This window comes from Oryzias melastigma, linkage group LG12 (genome assembly GCF_002922805.2).
Source record: "Oryzias melastigma strain HK-1 linkage group LG12, ASM292280v2, whole genome shotgun sequence".
NCBI classification, from domain to species: domain Eukaryota; kingdom Metazoa; phylum Chordata; class Actinopteri; order Beloniformes; family Adrianichthyidae; genus Oryzias; species Oryzias melastigma.
The window spans coordinates 9,285,008-9,305,448 of record NC_050523.1 but is presented as its reverse complement, the minus strand read 5'-3'; the positions used below and the strand labels follow the sequence as shown (position 1 = coordinate 9,305,448).

At 40.2% G+C, this 20,441-nt stretch overlaps 1 protein-coding gene across 6 annotated transcripts in view; it reads right to left on the bottom strand.

The window, feature by feature from the left end:
* Positions 1 to 20,441, bottom strand: part of sema4d (sema domain, immunoglobulin domain (Ig), transmembrane domain (TM) and short cytoplasmic domain, (semaphorin) 4D) — a 42,944-nt gene that overhangs the window by 16,899 nt on the left and 5,604 nt on the right. For 3 of the 6 annotated variants that reach the window (XM_036214478.1, XM_036214473.1, XM_024299315.2), the window contains exon 2: positions 16,665 to 16,782. In XM_036214478.1, coding sequence (XP_036070371.1) covers positions 16,665 to 16,702 — 38 coding nt within the window. In that variant the 5' untranslated portion in view covers positions 16,703 to 16,782. Of the gene's footprint in view, positions 1 to 9,376; positions 9,511 to 16,664; positions 16,783 to 20,441 lie in introns of all 6 variants that reach the window. The other 3 variants (XM_036214476.1, XM_036214474.1, XM_036214477.1) reach the window with 2 other exon arrangements.

The following is a 20,441-nucleotide window of genomic DNA, read 5'->3' as shown; positions in this document are numbered from 1 at the left end:
TCTGGCTCAAAACTGTATGTCTGGATATCTCCAACACTTTTAATTGCTGTTGCACCAGTTAGGTTTGGGGTGTGAGGGGCCATAAGCTAGCGGTAAAGTGTCTAAACCAGGGGTGTCAAACATCCGGGCCACCAGGGGGTTTAATCCGGCCCAGTTATGAAGAAAAAAAACAAGGATGTTGGGGGGAAAAAGGCAGGTATCTAACAGATAGAAACTTGCTTTTTATTTCTCTTCAAAATCTAGAATCAAGCTCATTCCTGTGGCGAGTTATGCACAAGCAAAAGAAATCTGTATCTGGCATGAAAAGAGATCAAGAAATAAACTGCCTGTGTTTGTTTGCAAGCGCGTGCCATGTCTGGGTAAGATGCAGCTTAATTTAGTTTTTCATTGATTTGCACATTTACATTTTAGGCAGGGTGATACATTTTTCTATAGCTCCCTATTGAGTTTACCATCAGGATTGCTTCAATGTCGGATGTGAAATTTTCAGTCTGTATAAAATTGAATGAACCATTTTTTTCTTAGTAAAATGCATTTGAAATCCATTGGCCTCTGTGAATGAATGTGTAATAATAAGTAATTGGGCTACTAGGTTTGTTATGGCATTTTATCCAACTTAGGAAAAAAACTAAAAACAAAGCTACAGATTAGTTGAGTTTAGGTTGTTTGGCCGTTACGTTACCAGTCCGTCCCACTTGAGATCAGACGGGTTTAATGTGGCCCCTCAACCAAAATGAGTTTGACACCCCTAGTGTAAACAGAGAGCTCTCAGCAACAGGGAGGGGAAGGGGGGGCGGGGTTGCTCCATGTTTTGGTCTGGCCGACAAATGCAGAGGAGAATTTTTAATGAACTACTGCAACTTTGCAAAAACTGTCCTTGAACATAACACTTCTTTTTAATTTTTCCTAAAAACAACATCACTAAAAGACCACAGGGAACACTGAAAACAGATGAAAAGATGATCCGAATGGTGCTTTAACATCAAGTAAAGTTTAGCTAAATAAAAATTTTTAATTTCTAATTCTGTCCTACTCTTAGTAGTCATTGGCGTGCTAAAGGACACAAGCAAACTGAGGCTGGTTTTTATAACCATCAACCACACAGAAGGAACATGCATTATCAATTTGAGCTGTTTATACTGGGATAAAAATTCTATGGGAGGATGTATTGCAATAATGATGCTTCTGGAAGTCCTCTCCGTTCATCCAATCATGTCAGAAGAGTGACGTGTGCACACCTCTATCTGTGCATCTGCACCTCGCCTCCACAGAGAGGACACTGGTAATGAGCACCCCGCAGGTTTAACTTAAAGTTGATATCTCCAACAGAAACCAGGCGGTCCGTGCACGCTTCTCAGAAAAGCAGGTTATTCTGGTTTTTAACCAAAACACAATCGCAGGATGAACCCACGCAACACGGGTGGAAGTCACGCAGAGAATGCGATCGGGGTTATAGGATGTCTCTTCCTGAAGTTAAGGAATTTCACTAAAGATGTCATCCTCTTAAAAAGGTTGCTTCATTGGACGCTTGAACCCCCCCCACATTAATTAATAAAAAGTGAACAGAAGTTCACTGAACACATAAATCACTGTCTGACACGTTCTCATTTGACCCAGTGACCTCATTGTAAAACAATTTCGCTCAGTTTTAGATTAGTGATCGGTCAGCCAGAAGAGGGCGGACATATTGCATGTCCCCCAGCCCATATAATCAATGATTGGGAAAGTGTGAGTGGGGGTATCATTATTGATTTGGATTCAAATGAGGAAAAACTAGCCCCACAGTGCCGTCCTTCCTAACTGGAGCAGCCCCTGTGAAAAATCTGGCAAAGATGGAATTCCAGCGCAGCTTCGGGCTCAACCGTGGCCTCCTCTCTGCTGAAAGGGGGGAGTCAGGGGGTCAAACACAGAAGAAGCCATTGTTTACTGAAGATGAGGGTAGCCTCCACTCGACTCCCTTCCACCCCCACCATCACAACCACGTCACCACGGTCAACAATGAACAGGGACCGGGAAAAAAGGCGTCACTGCTCCCTCCCCGACCGTTCCTTTTGACAGCCCTGCCAGCCTGAATGCCAGGGCGGCTTAGCCATGAGGAGAGCTTCGAGCCAAGCTTTTCAAAGATCACACGGGCCCAGGAGATCTGGACGCATCCCGACAGGATGAAACAGAAGCGCTCCGATGACAGCCGCAGAAACGCTGTCGGTTAAGGAGCTGCAGAGATGGACCAAAATAGCAGCGGCGTGGAAGGATGAGATAATGCCGGATCCATGATAAAGTCCTTCAGACGGGAAGCACATTTTCTCGATTTTGCCTTTTGGGAAAAAAAGTTCTTCTCATGCCACTGATTTCAACACCGTCAGTCAGCCTCATTCCCAGACTGAGTCCAAGCAAAACAGTCAGGAGGCCGAAACAGAGGCTGCTGGGAGAATCAGAGGGGACCGTAATGGCCTCAGATATTTAAGATGGTTACCATGCTGGCAGCTCTCTTTGAGGCCTTTGTGCTCCCCTCTCAGCTCCTTTGACCGAGCGGGGTGTTGACACCTGCTTGGGGCATTTGGGTTCCCAGCACCGCGCTGTTTAACGGGCACAGGAGATGGCAGACTGCCACGGCAAGAGGAACCAAGTCCTTTAGGTTACCAGGAAACTTAAAAGTTGACACTGATTTTCATTTCTCTGTTCAATTGCGTTTAGAGTTTTCCTTGTGTTCGACTCCACTTCAAAGCACAGTCTCCCAAAAGGTGGTTTAACAGGGCAACAAAATCCACAGGACAATTCCCAAGTGCCTTAAGGCTAAACAGGTGTGGAAAAACCATGACTCAAAGAAACAGAACTAAAGGGAACCAATTCAATAAAATTTGAGTTTAAACTGTTTAATAATTTCAACAAATTTCACAGTAATCCAAATTTGAGGTTGTAAATTATTATAATTAAAGTGACGAAACAAACTGTTGCAAGAACAGCGAAAATAAATGTCATTATTAAACTCCAAAGCACAGTTCGGTCGACTTTCCTAGAAAAATCTGAACATTTGAGCCACTTTACATCACAATTCCATGAGGTAACCCGAGGATCTGATTTGACGTCTGTTTTAAGAGCTTGTTCACACAGGGCTGTTTGGTCTGGACTACTTTCTGCAGATAGTCCTCCCTGTTAAGGCAGGTGTGAAAACGAGTCCAAACTCTGATCAAGGCTAAACAAGTGAATTCTTGTCTGAAAAGTGGGGTGAAAGCTGACAGACGATCCAAGAACCAAACAAACGCTGTGCATTTTACCCATCAATAAACGTGGTGTAGTCATCAACAGATGATGCTAAAAATGACACGAAAGCTGAACAACTCACAGCTTCCTTCTTTCTGTTCAGTTTTCTTATTCTTGTTGGGCTGTGTCTAAATTCCTCCACTACTTCCCAGTTAGTGCACTATTAGAGCACTCGTCATTTACCGAGAGGGTTCAAATCTATGACTCCAAAATCCTGTGCCCTGGAAAATTCCTAGAAGTCTGTGCAAAAAACTGTGTGCATCGATGCTCAATAGATTGGCAAATATAGACCACAATGCATTGTGTTTGAAGGATTTGTCAGTTGAAAAACGGAACATATTGAAACAAAAATCAAGGACTCTAGATGATACTTCACTCTTTTGGTAAGATAGTAAATGAATTTCGGACACAGCCGCCGTTTCTGACATTACCGCAAATACAGGAGCAACTTAATGTAGACTGCAAAAGTGGTAATTTATAGTCTAAAATAATTGTTTTAAAAAAATGAAGGCATTTTACTGTTGCCCGAGTTTAAAGGCCTCACTTCAACTGTGGTGCAGAGGTGGAGCAGTTGACCTCCGATTGGTTCAATTCTCACCTCGCCCGCCTGTGTCAAAATGCCCTTGGGCAAGACATAAATCCCATATTGCTCCAAGTGGAAACAGGTAGCGTCATGTAAGGCAGTATAGAGGCCATCAGTATGTGTATGGTTGACTGAAGTGCTTTGGGCCTTAAAGACCCAATCTGATAAAAACCATTGTATTAACATGTTCTTGAAGCTTTTTCTAGTGATGAAGGACATGTGTAAAAGAATTTAAGGCTAAAACTGAGTATTTCTTTATTCAAATCGTGTCGAATCAGGAGCAGATTAAACCAATTTGAAAAAGCTCAGGTTTGTGACGCAGTAATTACCATGGATGGGTCTCCTTTCCCCACTCATTCTGAAGCATCCACTCACAGACGAATAGATCCATTAATGTCTTCATTTTCTCGTCTGAGCTGCAATACATCAACGATATCGGTCGCCTTTTTTACTACACTGTTAGCCTCGGGTTGTAAAAGACCATAAGCTAGCAGGAGAGAGCATAAACAAAGGAATGCTGGGATATCCAGCCAAGCCAACGGTCCCACCCACAACCAAGAGGCGAATTTCTAATAAAGTCTTAGTGCACTGTAGAAAATATTTTTTATAAAAAAATCTAGAAGCGGCATAATCACAATTAAAAAAGATCCCTTGAAACAATTTTACAGTAGAAAAAGATAAAAGCTGAAGTGGGAATTTAATCAAATGTAAAAAAGTGCTATAAAAGTAAACAAGTATGAAAGTGCATTGATGGAAAAGATGCGTACACCTTTACACAGGAGATGTCACCAGTAACACCTAAATAACTCTGACCTTTTGTAGCTCTGACCATTTATGTGATTAATGTGAATTAGCCAACTGACACAGTAAACGGAGCCAGAGCTCTGGAGTGAGTGTGTTAATATTCTCAAACTTAATCAATATTTGATTTTTTGTTTGACAAAGTGATAGATTTTTCTCAAAGATGATGCATTCGCCTTGAAACTCTTAAACCTCAGCAGTGAAAATGTGCAACCTAATTAACTTAGTTTTGAAGTATTTTTGGTGATCAATCATTAAAGAACAATCATTAAAAAAGGAGAATCCCATTTTGAGGATTTAGTACCTTGAGCTTAAAACTTGACTCAGCTTTCAAACTGAGATGTTGTGCAATGATCACCGATTTCACCTCTAAAAACTCTCTGCCATACCAAGTCATTTATCAGGAGTCGGCGTGGCACCCAACCAGCTTGCAGATGGATGACACCAGCATCAACGTTAAGAACGGTCAGGCTGCATTGCTGAAGTTCTTCTGTTTAGATTCTCACCGATACTCATGTGACAGCCAATAGATGTTGCTGATATATCAAAGTTAAACACCACAGTTTGAAATCTTCTGCATGTAAAATAAACTATTAAAACTCTTTTTCCTTTGTCGCCCAAAGTTTACATTACAAACCTGGAAGAAAAGTTCACCGCGACAGCTCCATCCAATCAGACGACAGCAGATGACTCCCACTTGAGGACAAACTCTCAATGCAATGTCATACCCAGATTAACAGTTTGGCTCTAGATGTGGCAGAGACCCGAGCACGCTCGCATGCACACACCGATGCCAGCTGTGGTATTAAAAGCCTCTCATGAACCCTGACCGGAGCAGGAGGTTTATCCAAAAAAACGCTGCAACTGGCAGCGGGAATTTGGGGGGAATTTGTTTGCAATTCTGTAGAAGCAAATCTGCATGATTTGTGGTTCCAGCAGATGTCAAATCATAAACACAAGACAGAGATAGTTTGTCTTTTATTGCCATAATCTCACAACGTTGTTGCAATAAAACCCAACAGACTGTCGAGAAAGGATTGTCCAACATCTGGTCTGCAGTTTTTTTCACGTTTATGTCTGCAATACATGATGCAGCAGTCTGTGCATGACGCCGCGCTCCTCGCATACACTAGAAAAGGTTGCATTTTTAAAAACCGCACTGAGGTTTTGCTAAAAGATTTGTCAACAGCATTTAAGGCCAAATGATGACAAGCTGTTCTTTCTGATCCAAAACAGTGAAAACAAATGGTTGACATGAACCAAGTAGGTAGAATTAAACGATGGGTACGACCCGATGGTTAAATGGGGAAGAGCTTGTGTGAAGGTATCACTGAAGGATACAGAACGAAAACCGTCCTTTGTAATTACTAGCTTTTGGACCGTTGCTGAGCTAGCATGTGGACACAAAGAGGCCGCAGCATGAGCAAATGAAGGGTCAGGTCCAGCGAAGGGTATATTTAGTCCGCCGATGGCAAACTTTGTAAAAACAACACACCCAGTCCCTGACTCACACGGCTCTAGAAGATCTGAAAAACATTCCTATAAAACATACGGGGCCCGGTGAAGTAATCCAACTAGAGGTGGTGGTGTTCCCCCCCGTACCAGAACCGAGCGCGCCTCTGTAGTCCAACGCGAAAACATAATCACCGGCTTCCTCTCATTTTAATTACAGGAGGGCCGGAGAGGAGAAGTTTTATTACGGCCGTTTGTGAACAACACGTGGGACATATTTGGGGACCGTTTTAGGAAGTCACTTCTGAAAATTTCAGTCCAAACAGACTCCAACACTGTTCTTTCATGTATTACAGAGGAATGGGGGTCACATTAAAGCCACCACTCGCAGAAGTACTAAATCCATGACTTGAGATCAGTTCCTTGGGGCTGCTGTGATGGCCTTGGGAGTATATTTTGCGGGACTATTTTTGGAAGTAGTGAAAGCCCAGCTGAAGGTCCTGTGGTTCTCAGCTTAAGGTCCTGTGGTCCCAGTCTGGGGATTGATGGGCACATTGGGGTAGTTTTTATACAGCAACAGCTGATGCCTCCAGAAAAACAAAAACCCCAAGTCTAGATAGTAAATCAATCTGCCTGCAGCAACTATTTGTAAGTAAACTGTTTTGATGGGTTCCTGTTGATGAAAGCTTGATGGAATGACAGATACTAGGTTCTCCCACCAGCCAGTGTACATTTAAAAGAAAAAAAAGTACACATTACCACAAACAGGCTATATTTTCTCCCTCCTTTTCTGCCTTCCAACAGGACTTTTTTCTCCAATGCTTTTATCTCCCAGCATTCTTCAACAGGCACCGATTTCATGGTGGTAATTTTGGCCAGCAGGAACACAAACCTCCTTTGGAGTGCTGTGTGAAAATGCACCCCATCTCCCACAGGCTGCCACAACACAAAACGGGTGTCTCTCTTCCCCTCCCCAAACGTTGGCACTAAAAGAACAACCCTTCCACAGCAGCACAGGGGGATAAACGACACAAAGCCAAGTCCTAAACTTTCAATCACACCGATCGCTCGTGATCTGCCCTACAGATTGAGGTCAGGTAATCTTTTTCATGCACAGCACAAACTGCTCACTGTTAACTGTACGAGATTAAATGTTCACTCTTTAAATGGCAAACCCCCGTTTCACTCCTAAGTTCATAACCAGCAGTGAGTTTAACTGACAAATCCAGAGAGGTTTTATCCTTTGTGGTAAGCTCGCTTTTAAAAGCCACACTATGTTTTAATGCAAACACAACATTTAGTGGTTATTAAGAATACCTTTTATTTAAAGAACAAAAACCTTTAAGCACAACATCGCATTTGCCACTGTCTGAGGAAAATAAACAAAAATTTAAAACCCAGAAACTCTTTTAGAATAAATGCTAAGAATTTGTAAATGAATTTAATTATCCGAGTATGCTTTTCTTCAGGGAAACTGGACTTAAAGATTCAATCACATTGGCTTCTTCACTTCTCCTTTTTCGTTGTTTGTGGTTGTACAAGCTAAAATAGTACCAATGTTGATTTACATAGAGAGTTTTAGCACACAGACATGCATATTTTTCCAGTAAAAGCAAAAAAAAAAAAGACAGCAACCCTTTGACCTCTAGGATGAAGCACATTTGGAGATGAAAGTCAGATTAAAGTAACCAAAAGAAGGGGTCTTATACAAAGCAGTCCAAACGTTGTGGGAAAATCTAGCTTTATAAAACACACTAATGTATAGAGTGGCTCCAAAAAGTTTTGACACCGTCAGTAAATTATTTATTTTTAAGAATATTTGTCAACTTCTCCAAAAGGTGGTAATTTGGTCATGAAATAACTTTGGCATCAAGATGTTGACAGCCATCAACTTAATAATTGGCTTCAAATGAGTTAAATACAAACTGAAAAGTCTCCAAACAGCATCAGAAGATCTCAAAATCAAGAATGTCAACCTTTGACCCTCAAGGGCCACCGCTTTGCTACGTTTTTCTCTGTGCTTTATGGTACAGATCCCCTAGATTAGGTGCGCTGCACCTAGAACAGGAGTCTGCATCCTTCAACACTTAAAGAGCCGTTCAGGTCAATTTCTTACTGACTACAATCCAGAAGGAGCCACAGACTTTCTTTCCTTTAAGAAAAACAGAACGCTGTTTTTTATGCTTCTGTAGCCATTAGGATAAACATACTTTTTTGGCACAACTTTAAACATAAAAATAAAGATTAATATAGAAGTTTAAAAAAATGAAATAGTCTACAACTTCTGTCAGAGGTTTGTATGGCATCCTTTCAAAATAAAAGACAACCTGTAACATATTTGATGATCTCAATGCAGCAAATGTATGTAGTGTCATGTCAGCAGTGACGGGAATTTTTTTTTTTTTTAACCATTTTTGGTGCAGGAATTCACAAATCAGAACTAAGTGATTCAGTGTATTTTTTTAGACCATCCTTTAATTTTTCAACAATAGGAAAATTGCCTTATATTCCGATGTTCCTCAAGTATGAATTCTGGCTGTACACTAATCTCAAACTGAAACTGAATTTTTTTTATTCTTCGCTATTTTAATTTAAAATAGAAAATATTTTTTATTTTTCTTTAACCATGGGAGCCACAATGGAGGGGTCCAAGAACCATGAGTGGCTCCGGAGCCACAGGTTGCAGACCCCTGACCTAGAAGAAGCAGCAAAGATGAGTGTAGCTGAAAAAAATGAACGCTGGAGTTTGACACTAAATGGTCCATAGATTTGTCAAAAGTGGCGTAGTGGAGTCACACATTTTACTGTCATCAAATTTGTTTCTGACTAGGCAGAAAATTAAAAACAAGGTCAATTCTCTAGTTAAACACTTTTCTTTAAAGCATCCACGAGGGACTCAGTCAGAGGAATTGGGTGAAAGATCCATCCTGTCGGTTTGAACATTGCTAGAGGAGACTGAAACCCCCCCAGCAGGTGTTCAGAAACTGAACCACATCCTGCATTGACACATTTTTCAAACAATGACAGTGTCACCACAACATCCAACAATTACACAAAGAAAAGCAACAAAAAATATAAAATGCAACAACATAAGAAAAAAAACTGCTTGAGAGAAAAAAACCCAATCGAAGCGAGCGATTAAATTAAACACGCAGCATTTCAAAGGAAAAACCACAGTGCAGACAGAAACTAGCTGAGAGATGGTGTCAAAGTTTTAAAAAAGGAAATCATGCAGCAAGGTGGTGGCAGATGAGGGCGGAAAGAGCATGCAACACTCACATTGAAGCTTGCAGCACCTTAGCAGCAGCTGGTACAACAACAAATAGGGAGGAGGTAGAGGAGTAGAGTTTCTGACCTGTGGCTCCTAAAAGATGCGACGGTCTTCGGCGGGAGAGAATTATAAAATCCTCAGGCTAGGGAGGGGGGAAGAAGACACAAAGATCAGACAAGACATGGATGAGGTGTCAGTGAGATGTGCATCTACTTCCACGTGGGCAGTTAGTTATCAGATTGTGGGTAAACAAATGAATCCTAGAAAGCCTCATCTATAAGTAACCACTAGACATTTAAGGAACAACCAGCGACCATTTAAAACATCCACACCTGTTAGGCGTCAGAAATGAGGTGCAGCAGAGCCAGAGAGATATGAACTCTTAAACATGTTGGTGAAAGGTTCTCATTCATTCAGGTGATGTTTTGTACTTGAGTCATGGCATCTAAAGATTAGAAGTCCAGATGACATGACTCAACATCAAGTCATGTAATCTTAAGTTTAAAAAGTTCATTTTTTTTAATCATTTCAGAACTTGAAATGGGCCCATATTATAAACTTTTAAGAAATAAAGTTATATACTCAAAAAACTACTCCAAAGTGGTGTTTTGCTCCATTCACGCATCTCTGAACATTCCTCTAAAATCTGCTCTCTGAGCACCAGCCTCTACCAATCCACAAGCGGCTCCTCACAATAGATAAGTGAGCACAGCCCCTTCCAGGAAGAGTTTGCACTGCCAGCTCCGCCCCCAGGCTAACAGCCACTTTTATTTTATATGCCCAATATGCGCATCACTGTTTGCAAAAGTTTGGATGTTGCTCGTTTTCGCGGCCAAAATGCAGAAACGCTATTGAGGCCAGCTCTAGGATGACATCATGAAATGGGCGGCATCCACAAGGAGCAAAAGGCGGAGCCTCAGATATAGAGTTGTCTTCCTTCCGAGTAGGACAAAGAGCTTATGAAAATAACTCATTTTATAAAAAAATGTGTTCCTTTATGTGCCAAAAGTATCTATATATATAGATATATATAGTTTACTTTTAACCTAAAAAGGTTATTAATAGCATGTTTTTAGGCAGATTAAATGAAAGACCAATGGCTAATTATACAAAATAAAACCCAACACAAGTTGTAAGTTTGTTGGATGATTTGACTTTAATGTGGAAAAATGCCAAAACGCAAAGAATAGATGAAAAAAGGGGGGGCTAGGATAAGAGCAAGACTTCTCATGGGAACTGGACTGACCGACTCCTGCCCCCTCACGTTACAAACACGTAGTGTCACTGGTTCAAGAAGCCAAATTCCCACAGATTTCTATTGGGAAATAATTGACAGAATTATTATGCTCTGCTAGCTTTTTTTCCCCCAAATACATGCTCTTGATAATCCTATTTTTTCACATATTTTTTATGTAGTGAAAGCTATAAACTGACCAATTAGATACCAAGTCAGACTAACTTGGAACAATCGCTGCATACTGACGATTTCTGGTTACAACACGTTGACATTCCTGACTTCATTTCGTTGGTCCTGGAAGTAAGTTTTTTTTTTTTCTTTTTTAATGGGTAATGTCTCACTCACTCAGTTCTCATATCAAGTCAATGGTATGAGTCAAAGGACAGAATGCAAGTGGAAAACCTGTTGAATACGTAAACTAAACATGAATAAATACTAGTAGAATAACGATAATAAAGTCTATATCTTTATTTTGCTGCAACAGAAACATTTTTCCCTTTTAGAGTAAAGACAGCAAAGCATTGTGACAGATGGTTGGGCCTCCTTTCACAAACACTTTCCAGTCGGTTCCTTTAGACTGCTTCCCTGACCAAAATGAAAACCCTCGCATCAAGGCTGAATACGTTCTCCGTGCACGAGCACACCGCCTTTATTCACAGAGTCCTGTACAACCCAGCACTGTTTGAGTGGAAAACAGGCTTACATATTTACTTTCTCTTGACTGTCGTGCAGTTTCTCATGCCCACTTTACATTTGCACCATTTAGAGAATCATTTTCCTATTACGACTGCTAATCCATACACTTGTCTGTGAATAAGTAACAGAAAGAGGCCTGAATTTGAATGGAAAAAGAACTTTTAGGTCTGGTTAACAGCTTAATACTGATGATAAACCTGAAAAGAAGCTTGTGTGATGATGTGCCAGCAGTGATCAAGTTTCTTTATATCGATTTTGACAATGCAACACATCTGATCAGTTTAATCACTCACTACATAATGAAGTCATCAGTGGTACTCCATCCCTCCACAGTGGAGTTGTATAAACACTATAAGCAATATTTTCTTATCATTAACACTTTCCCATCTTTCTGTCAACATCTCACTCAAATTCTGACAAAAGCATCCATGCAAATACACACAGAAACCCAACCCATCAAACCCCTGCCTCCTGTCGCCGACTGACAGCATCAATGGAGCTCTGGGAATAGATGACGTTCAATTAGATTGATGAGCCGTAGGCCAAAGGTCGCATCCCCTTTTTTATCTTCAGGAAGCACTTCAACTTGGCTTCCTTTGGCCTCCACAAAACCATGTGACAGCTGATACGGACTTTTCACCATTTAGCAACCAAGCCTTGTGACAGTGGGCTTTCAAATGTCTCAATTCAGGATGTGACGAGTCGAAGTGCAAGACGAGCAGTGTCCCGAACCACACCCTTAGTGACACAGCGGTGTGAGAGGTGACAAAGAGGAAATGGCGATGTCACGGGGGTCCAGGGTTTTCAACCCATGAGGGGATCTGAATGAGAACTGGCTGATGCGGACCTTTTAAAAGGCTCTTCAAACCAGAACAAATGTACTGATGACCCCACTTCAGAAACACGCACACAGACAGGAAGTCAACCCACTGGGATACTTAACAGATTTGAAATAAACTAAATAAATCCCAGATTAAATATGCCACTATGCTAAATTTGCTTTAAATCTACCAAAGTACCAGCTTCAAAATCCGCTCATTTAAATTCCCCCAAAAATATTTGGTAACTGCCTGGACATAATCAAATCGTTGTGAGATTTCACCACCAACGGAAAAATCTTAGTTTACTTTAAAGCCACCAATTCCAGAAAACCTCACAGTGCTGTTACTTTCAAATTTCAATACTGTCAGAAGCCCCACCTGTCTAGTTTAAGTAAACAGTGAGCGTAGAAACCCATGCTTGTAGCATTAGCTTTGCTAACGTGGAAACTGATACGTCTACAAAACAGACATGTTTTATGGACTATTCTGGAATGTTGTGACTTTTGTTTGCTTGAACAAACACTGATGAAAAATTACAAAACATATTTGCTATGCTAGGATGCTTTTCAGGGAAAGCTTTATGGTAGTAAATGATATCTAATTATCAGGTTTTTGCCATTATCAAGCGAAGAACACTTGATTGTCAAATCTTTGTGCTACTTGAAAATCCAAAAATTACTCACCAACTCTACATATCCAGCATTCATGAATCTCCATTCATGACCAGCATTACTACTGACCACTTGCTTGCCAGTCCAACTTTATAAAAATTTGGTATAGAAAATATTTGGTCAAAATGGATCATGATTTCTGGTCAGATTTAAAACTGTAGGGTGGATTCCAAAACTCTGACATTTTTCCAGTACCGACGTATGGACGGTACAACTGGTGCCGTATAAAAACACGTATTTTTGTGTTTCATTTTGATGCTTCAGTTCAGAAATCTCAATAATCTGTATTCTATTCTGTACAGCTCTAGCTAATAATGTTCCCTAACCAGAGATTGTGGGAGGGCTCATAAGAATGGGTAAGACCATGATGGTGAATGGAGCTTCAATCAAAAAAGACATCTCAGCTGGCTGATAAGTGATGCTGTCCCCCATTTTATGATTAAATTTGGTCCATTCAAGTGATGGAAATGTATTACATAGCAAACTGAAATGTTTTTAACCTAAAATAAATCAACAAGTGGATCCAAACAAATAAAGGTTTACTCTATTCTTAACAAGTAAAACATCAAAAATGAAGAAAAATCAACTTCTCAAATAATTTTTACCTAAATTAACTTTTTTTAATTAAAGCTTTAAAATCCTACATAAACTACTTACAATGTGCTTCAGTTCCCACCCTTATGAAGGCTACAAGCACATAAACACGCACACACATCCAGAGGAACTGGACTGATACGGATAAGCAAAGCGGACATATTTAAACAGAGTAGGCTGGGAAAGGCCAGTCATCTCTTTCACACCGTGGTAATTACAGTAAAACATTTCCCAACACTTTATACACACACACACACCCACAAGACTTTTTGCAAACTGGAGGACAAACTGGAAAGGTCAGAGACGAGCTCCGATATAACAAGAGGATTCATCCACTTTGATAATTAAAAATGAAAGAGACGAACATATAGAAGAGGAAGGAGGACTGTAGGAATAGAGAAATTCTTACCAAGAAATGGGACAGACCAAGTTATAAGAATTGCAACTCTGAAATCCCCAAAGTAATCATCTTTGTTTTTTACAATAATTTGTTTTAAGGCTGTCAAACTCCTCATGACACACTTTATACACTTTTCTGAAACATTTTCACACGTTTCTCTTGTGTAGACTCTCAAAGTTCAAACCTTCATAGAAAAATAAGCTCAGTATTTTAGAATGATTTCATGGAAATTTTTGGTTTCAAAGATTTATGTGAATTTGGCAAGTTAAATGCATCCTATCAGGACACAGCACGGAGGACACCGACAGTGGTCTACAGCTAATCAGGACGTAGAACATGATACCCGGAAAAATAAAAAAAATAAACTATGGCGAGATCATCCCTCTCCTCCATGAGGATGCAAAACCTTATAAACCAGAGGCCCAAGTTCAAATCTTTTCAAAAGAAACACAGAACTAGGTGAAACTCCCATTCTCTCCAATCCTGCACAGGGAACAAATGGATTTTAGCGCCCAGCCTTACATTAACCACAGAGTGCAGGAGAGGATTATCCAGGCCTGAACTTAAACAAAAAGGATCCCAGTCCACATGCAACACAGAGCAAATCTGCCTTTAGAAACTCTCCCACGGTGAAAAGCATTTTGTCACAATGGGAGAACTTGCAGTTCAGTAATTGATGCATGAACACCTTACAATGAATAATCACCCTTAGAGATATGATGGTTTTTCGGGATGTTTGGTACTTTTCTGAAAAAAAGGTTGAAACACTTCTTTGGTTGGTTGCATCAAATAAAACTAGAGGAATGTCCACCAATTTCTGCCCATTTGTAAATATTTTCTTCTAAAAACAGGGCAAAATAGGACAAAATAAAATAAATGGGAGCATTTATGCATGCATGAAAGAGTTTTATGGAATCTTAATTAGTCCCACGTTGAGAGACTCTTTGTTTGCCATCACTGCTGGGGGGCACATCCTCCGACTTTTCCATTTAGAGCGGCATTTATCATTCTGTGCAGTCAAACAATCATCCTACGACACGGACTCCAGCCTGCCAGACAATGAGGGCCCCCTCCCCGCAACCAGCGCCGCTCGTCGTTGCTCAGATACCTTTCAATCCAGCAGGGAAACTTGTCAACAACTTACTTAGAAACCTGCAGTCTACCCTGTACTCCATCTTTGCCCAAATTATTTTTTGGTGTCTCGTTTACAGAACTGATTGCATCCAAAAACATTTTAAGAGGAGGGGAAAAAAAAAAAGGAAGGAAGGAAGAGCCTTATAATTTTTGTCAAATTCCCCCTTTCAGTAATATGGAACTTTCCGAGCCAATTTTAAACATGATATTTTACCCTGACCTTATAAGTGTTAGTCAGGGAAAATCACCCTAAGGCCCTTACAGACTCCATGAGTCACCAGTCCCTCCCCCCCATCTTCCTCTTTGCACTCAACGGGTGAACAGGTGCATTTGTAACAAGTGGAGAGAAGGCGGGGGCTGACTAAGAGAATCACAGCACACCCGCCATCAGCCAACAAATATTAACCTGCACGTTCAAACATTTAACTTTTCTAATTTGAGTTCCAAACATTTATGCAGTTTTTCGCCAAAATAACGGCATCTTTTTCTTGGACATAATTTCTGCTGAGCAGCACTCGTTCACTAGAAATCTAAATTGTTGGCAGATCTGTTGGCACAAAGTAAGCCCACCATCATTTCCCATTATACATCTGTTTACATGCTCTCCCTCCAGCTTACTGCCCCTTAAGAACCCCAAATAACATTACTGGTGGGGAAAAAAATAGCGAGCAATATTGAAGCTATCAGACGTAGTTTTGAGCCAGATAGCAGCTCAGATGACTGAGAGCTGGGGGCAGAAAAGATGGCGGCTAAAAAATCATTAGCCGGAAGTAAGTAAGGATTGAAGCTAACTACAGTCAAACGCTAAAGCTCCAATGTAAATGTCTAAACACTTTTGTTAATATCCTTTAATAAAGCATTTACCCTATTTTGACACATTTTAAAATAATCCTGAACAATAAAAAAAGGTTTAATTAAAGTTGAAACAACTCTGAAATCTTGTGAAATTTCACTTCTGGCTAAGGATTTTCAGCCACCATCTTGTCTGTCACCAGGTCCTCTTGACTAGACGAGAAAAACAAAGATGTATTTGTCTGCAAATTGATGCATCGGAATCAGAGAAGGGTGAGAGGACGTGGTGACAGACAAGATGGCAGCTGAAAATCATTAGCCGGAAATGGTAATTGTCAAACATATAACACGTTTCGGAATTAGTTTAAAATGTGTCAAAAGAGAGTAAAAAAACATTTTTAAACCTTTTCTTCCATCTGTAATGCCTAAAATCTCTCAAGCGAACAAATCCGATTCAGAAAAACACTCAACTTGGAGTCAATAAGGTTGACAAAAGAGACAAAAACATAATGATCGGCTAAAAGATGAAAAGAGGGGGGAAGGGAAAAGATGAGTCACAAAACAAGAAAAAAAAAGAATATCAAGTAGGTGCAAAAGAAAAGGTGGCACTACAAAGTATCAAACTGCTTTAAACGACTGTTTTTGTCTGGGAATCAGATGAAATAGAGAACAGTGAGCCAGAATGCAAATCAGCTGTGATGCAAATGTCATACGTCTTCAGGGGTAACACAGACCGTCTTTATACCCACCCCCACAACAACAGGCGGTTTTTTTCTCTCTGTGCAACTTGAACCCCTGTTTTCTCCTCCAACTCGGCACTCAAAACACTCCCAGGACACAATCTCATGCGAAAGTAAAGAGGACATCAACTTCACACACAGGAGAAGGTCAGAGTACAGCGGGCTCCTCGTAAACACAAACACACCCCGAAGGAAGAAAAAAAACACTCACTTGTCGGCCATGGCGTCGGCTAGCGAAAACTGATTCATTAAAACTTCTCTTTGCCTTCCTCACACAGCTGGAAACGGATGAAGACGATAGAAGCAGGACCTAATGTTGGAGCACAAGTCTGTAAAAAGATGGAGGTGAAATTCAGACACTAATTTTAACAGGAAGGATACAAGTCATGGTAGGAACTAGCAGTGACCAAGCTTACAGCAGCACTGAAAAGACAGCACATCTTTATCATCTGCATCATCAGGCTCTTATTTCTTTGGAGGAATTTATTCCACTACACACCGTTTCAGCTCACTGACATACTTACACAACAAATTTATGCACAACTTACTGAAGGTCCTGCCTGAGCTTTTAAGTCAGGTTAAAGTCCGGACTTCAACCAGATTATTGCAACACCCTCAGTCTTTCGGTTTACCAGGAATTTTGTGGTGTATTAGCTGGAGTGCTTGCAGCTTTGTTGCAGAAATCAACATCCAGTGTGGGCTACAGGACCAATCTTGACCCCACAAGACAGACAGTGCGCTAAACGTTTTTTTTTTTTTTTTTAATGATTTTTGATTTTCACTGGTGTCTGTGGCAAACATGAAATCCTGTCCATGTCAATGTAAGTCTGGGATCACCTGGACCCCATAAGATAGCACAAGGGTTTAAGTGCCAAAAAAAAAAATCCTTCAATTGTTTGAAGGATTAACTGAAGCAGCGGTGCCCATCCCTGGTCCTCCAGATGTACAGTTAGGGTTAACGCTGTGCCCCTTTTTTCTAGCTCTCCCTGCTCTATTTACTGTGGATCACCTGGACTAAGGTTTGTTCAGTCAATCAAGCTGGAAACAGCTGATCCAACTAATGAGCAGTATGTAGGGCAGAAGAGAGCTGGAAAACATTCAAGCCAGTAGATCTGAAGAAAACGCTGAAGAAGCCTTCGTAACTGTTGGTGTGACTTTGCAGATTTCTTCACACACACATCATCCAAGCAAGTGCTTTTGGGTAAAAAACCGTTACCGAGGCAACCCAGCAGCCATCTAGCATGCATAAATAGGTTGCACAAACAGAGCCCTGGATAGTTGGCAAGCAAATAAATGTAGTTACAAAGAAAACACTATAACCATTATAACAATATCTTGTATTAAACTATCAAAATGGTCAGGAATTCTTGTATTAAATAAAATCGATTGGTGATGAAAAAAAGAAAACTACTAAAAGAATCTTTTTTTGGTGCACATGTAGGAATGCATATAAATCTGTTCTGAACTAGACTAATCTGCATGATTTTTCTGTCTGATGAGTAGAATCCAAATTTCCCATTTGTCTTTTAGCTTATCTGTCCTTAACAGATTAAAACAGGAGCACAGATTCATAGATTATATACTTCATTGGCCTATCACTGATCATGACCTGCCAGACTGAGATTTGGCCCCATGAGCAGATGAATGCAAATATGGAAAAGGAGACGTGAGGAACAGGGGTGAGGGTAAGGACATGACCCAACCCAAACCTAAATCAGTTCCAAGAAAGCACAAAGGAATGATCCACCTAGAGCCAACAGCAATCAATAGATCAGTCCATACCAACAGTTTCACTCTCCTTTTCACACTCTCCTTTTTATTTGGTCAATTCCTGCACTTTCATCCACACAAGCTCTAGCGTATTACCTCTCACTGTCCAGCTGTAATGTCAAATAGAAAAGACGAGCTCAACAAACGCAATGGTAACTTGATAATGTGGCACTTGCAAGAAAGGTCATAGCAATTCCAAAACTGAAACACACGATCAAGATGACTCCAGATAACAAACGTGTGCTGGGTTGTGCGGTAAATCATTTCCCACAGAGTTAACCAATAGAGTCATTTGGTTTTATACATACCACATAAAGTGAAACAAAAACAAGGAAGAGAAAAATTGCAAAGATAACCAATGGAAAGCAAAAGACAATACTGATTGTTAACTGCAATAATCAAATAATCAATAGTCAATTAAATAAGTATGTAAAGTAAATCCAACATGTATTTCATTACATTATAAAGACCGTCACAGCTATGAATTTCTGTTGGTTTCACAGCTACACTGATATTTGGTGCAGTAGCAACTCTTCTCATATAATGTTAATCTAAAAAATCCCATTTAATAGTCAAATGCATTAACTCCACAACTAATCTGTCAGATGCATCTTTCAACTTTCAAGATCTAAATAACATTGTCATTTTAAAAAAAAAAGTTATTTCCATCAGGCTGTCATCTGAACTGCTCTGATGAGCTATGAACAGTTGAACTTAAAGTGACATAATCAGTATGTCTCACCACAAACTCAAGCTTTGGTTATTTTTAATCTGCCATCTGGTTTTGCACCAGTACGCGAGTGTGAAAGAGGAAACAGCTTTTCTTTAAACTCACCCCACCTGACTCTGCAATGAAAGGTGAAGCATGCAGTGTGGGTTCTATTTTTCTAAATTTGCAGGTACTGAGCTTTTCTGGTAACCCTGGTGCACTTCTTATCGGCACATCAAGCCGGATGATATTTCAGTTCTGCAAATCCAACGCACACGCCGCTTAGTTCTTTGCAGTTGGTCTCAGTTTCGCTGTTAAAACTGTGAGCATGTGCAACACGTCTTAGCCTGTTTCTGTCCTAATAAGTGCATAAATGCTCAACAGTTCAGAACACAACAGTGCAGCCAAAGTATCTAGTTCATACTGGCCTGGTCTGAACAAGAAATCCCTCCCTCTAAAGTTATGTTTACACCCAAAGGTATTCACACGATGGGGGCTTCCAGTTTGAGTGTTATAGTCCCACTAAAACCACAGCATTGAGTCCTTTGATCTATTGTGAAATTGTTTTTAAAGTTGTTGTAATTATGTCATTTTTATCCAAAAATCAATAAACCCGCGTCATTTTCGAGGACATAGTTTGTGCAGAGTAGTAGTTCATTGGACCCCCACTTCCCATAATTCATCTGTTCACACTAGCTTACAACCCCTCACACTCACAACCTAATGTTACGAGTACAACAACAATGGTCAGCAACACTGAAGCTGTCCACCTGTAGGGTATTCAGCCAGTTCAAACAAAGAAAAAACTAAAACGCACATGGATCTAGTCGTCTACAAGTAGATCCATCGGAATGGAGCATTAGAGCATTCATATAAAAAAAATTAAGGTAAATTTCTCAGCCTGTTTCGCATTTTATTCATTTAATCCCATTTCATGATCAAAACTGTAACTTCTTGTTTTTTGTGATCTGTGCCAGGATCCTTTTTCTTTAAACCAGCAGTTGGCATTGAGTGTATTGCTGAATAATGATTCCATTATTTGATCAAAATAAAAATGGGCAAAAAAATTACATTTTTGACAGGAAATGTGAAACGGAGAAGTTTCAAAGATCGCAATACTCAGACATCAAAATTAAATATTTTTTTTTTTTAAAGGTATTAATTCCAAATTCATAAATTCAACACTTTTAAGACTTTCTAAGACCCTGTACAATGCAAACAGCAGCAAAAACTCCCTCTGCCAGTTACTTTGCAGCGAAGAAACTAGGGCACAACTGCCAAGGCTGGTAGTGTGTGCACAGCAAAGATAGAGCTTTAACGGAGCTCTTTGATGCAAAGTGATAACAGTTGCATCCATCTCCCACAAAAGTTAAAATGTTAAAGACCGAAAAAAAATTATGCAAATTTGATGTTTTCTGAGAAATAACACGAAACAAGTCCAACCGAGTGCATCACAGGAACCTGCAAAAGCACTGAATTATTCACCTCTCATATGAGATTCAAAATAAA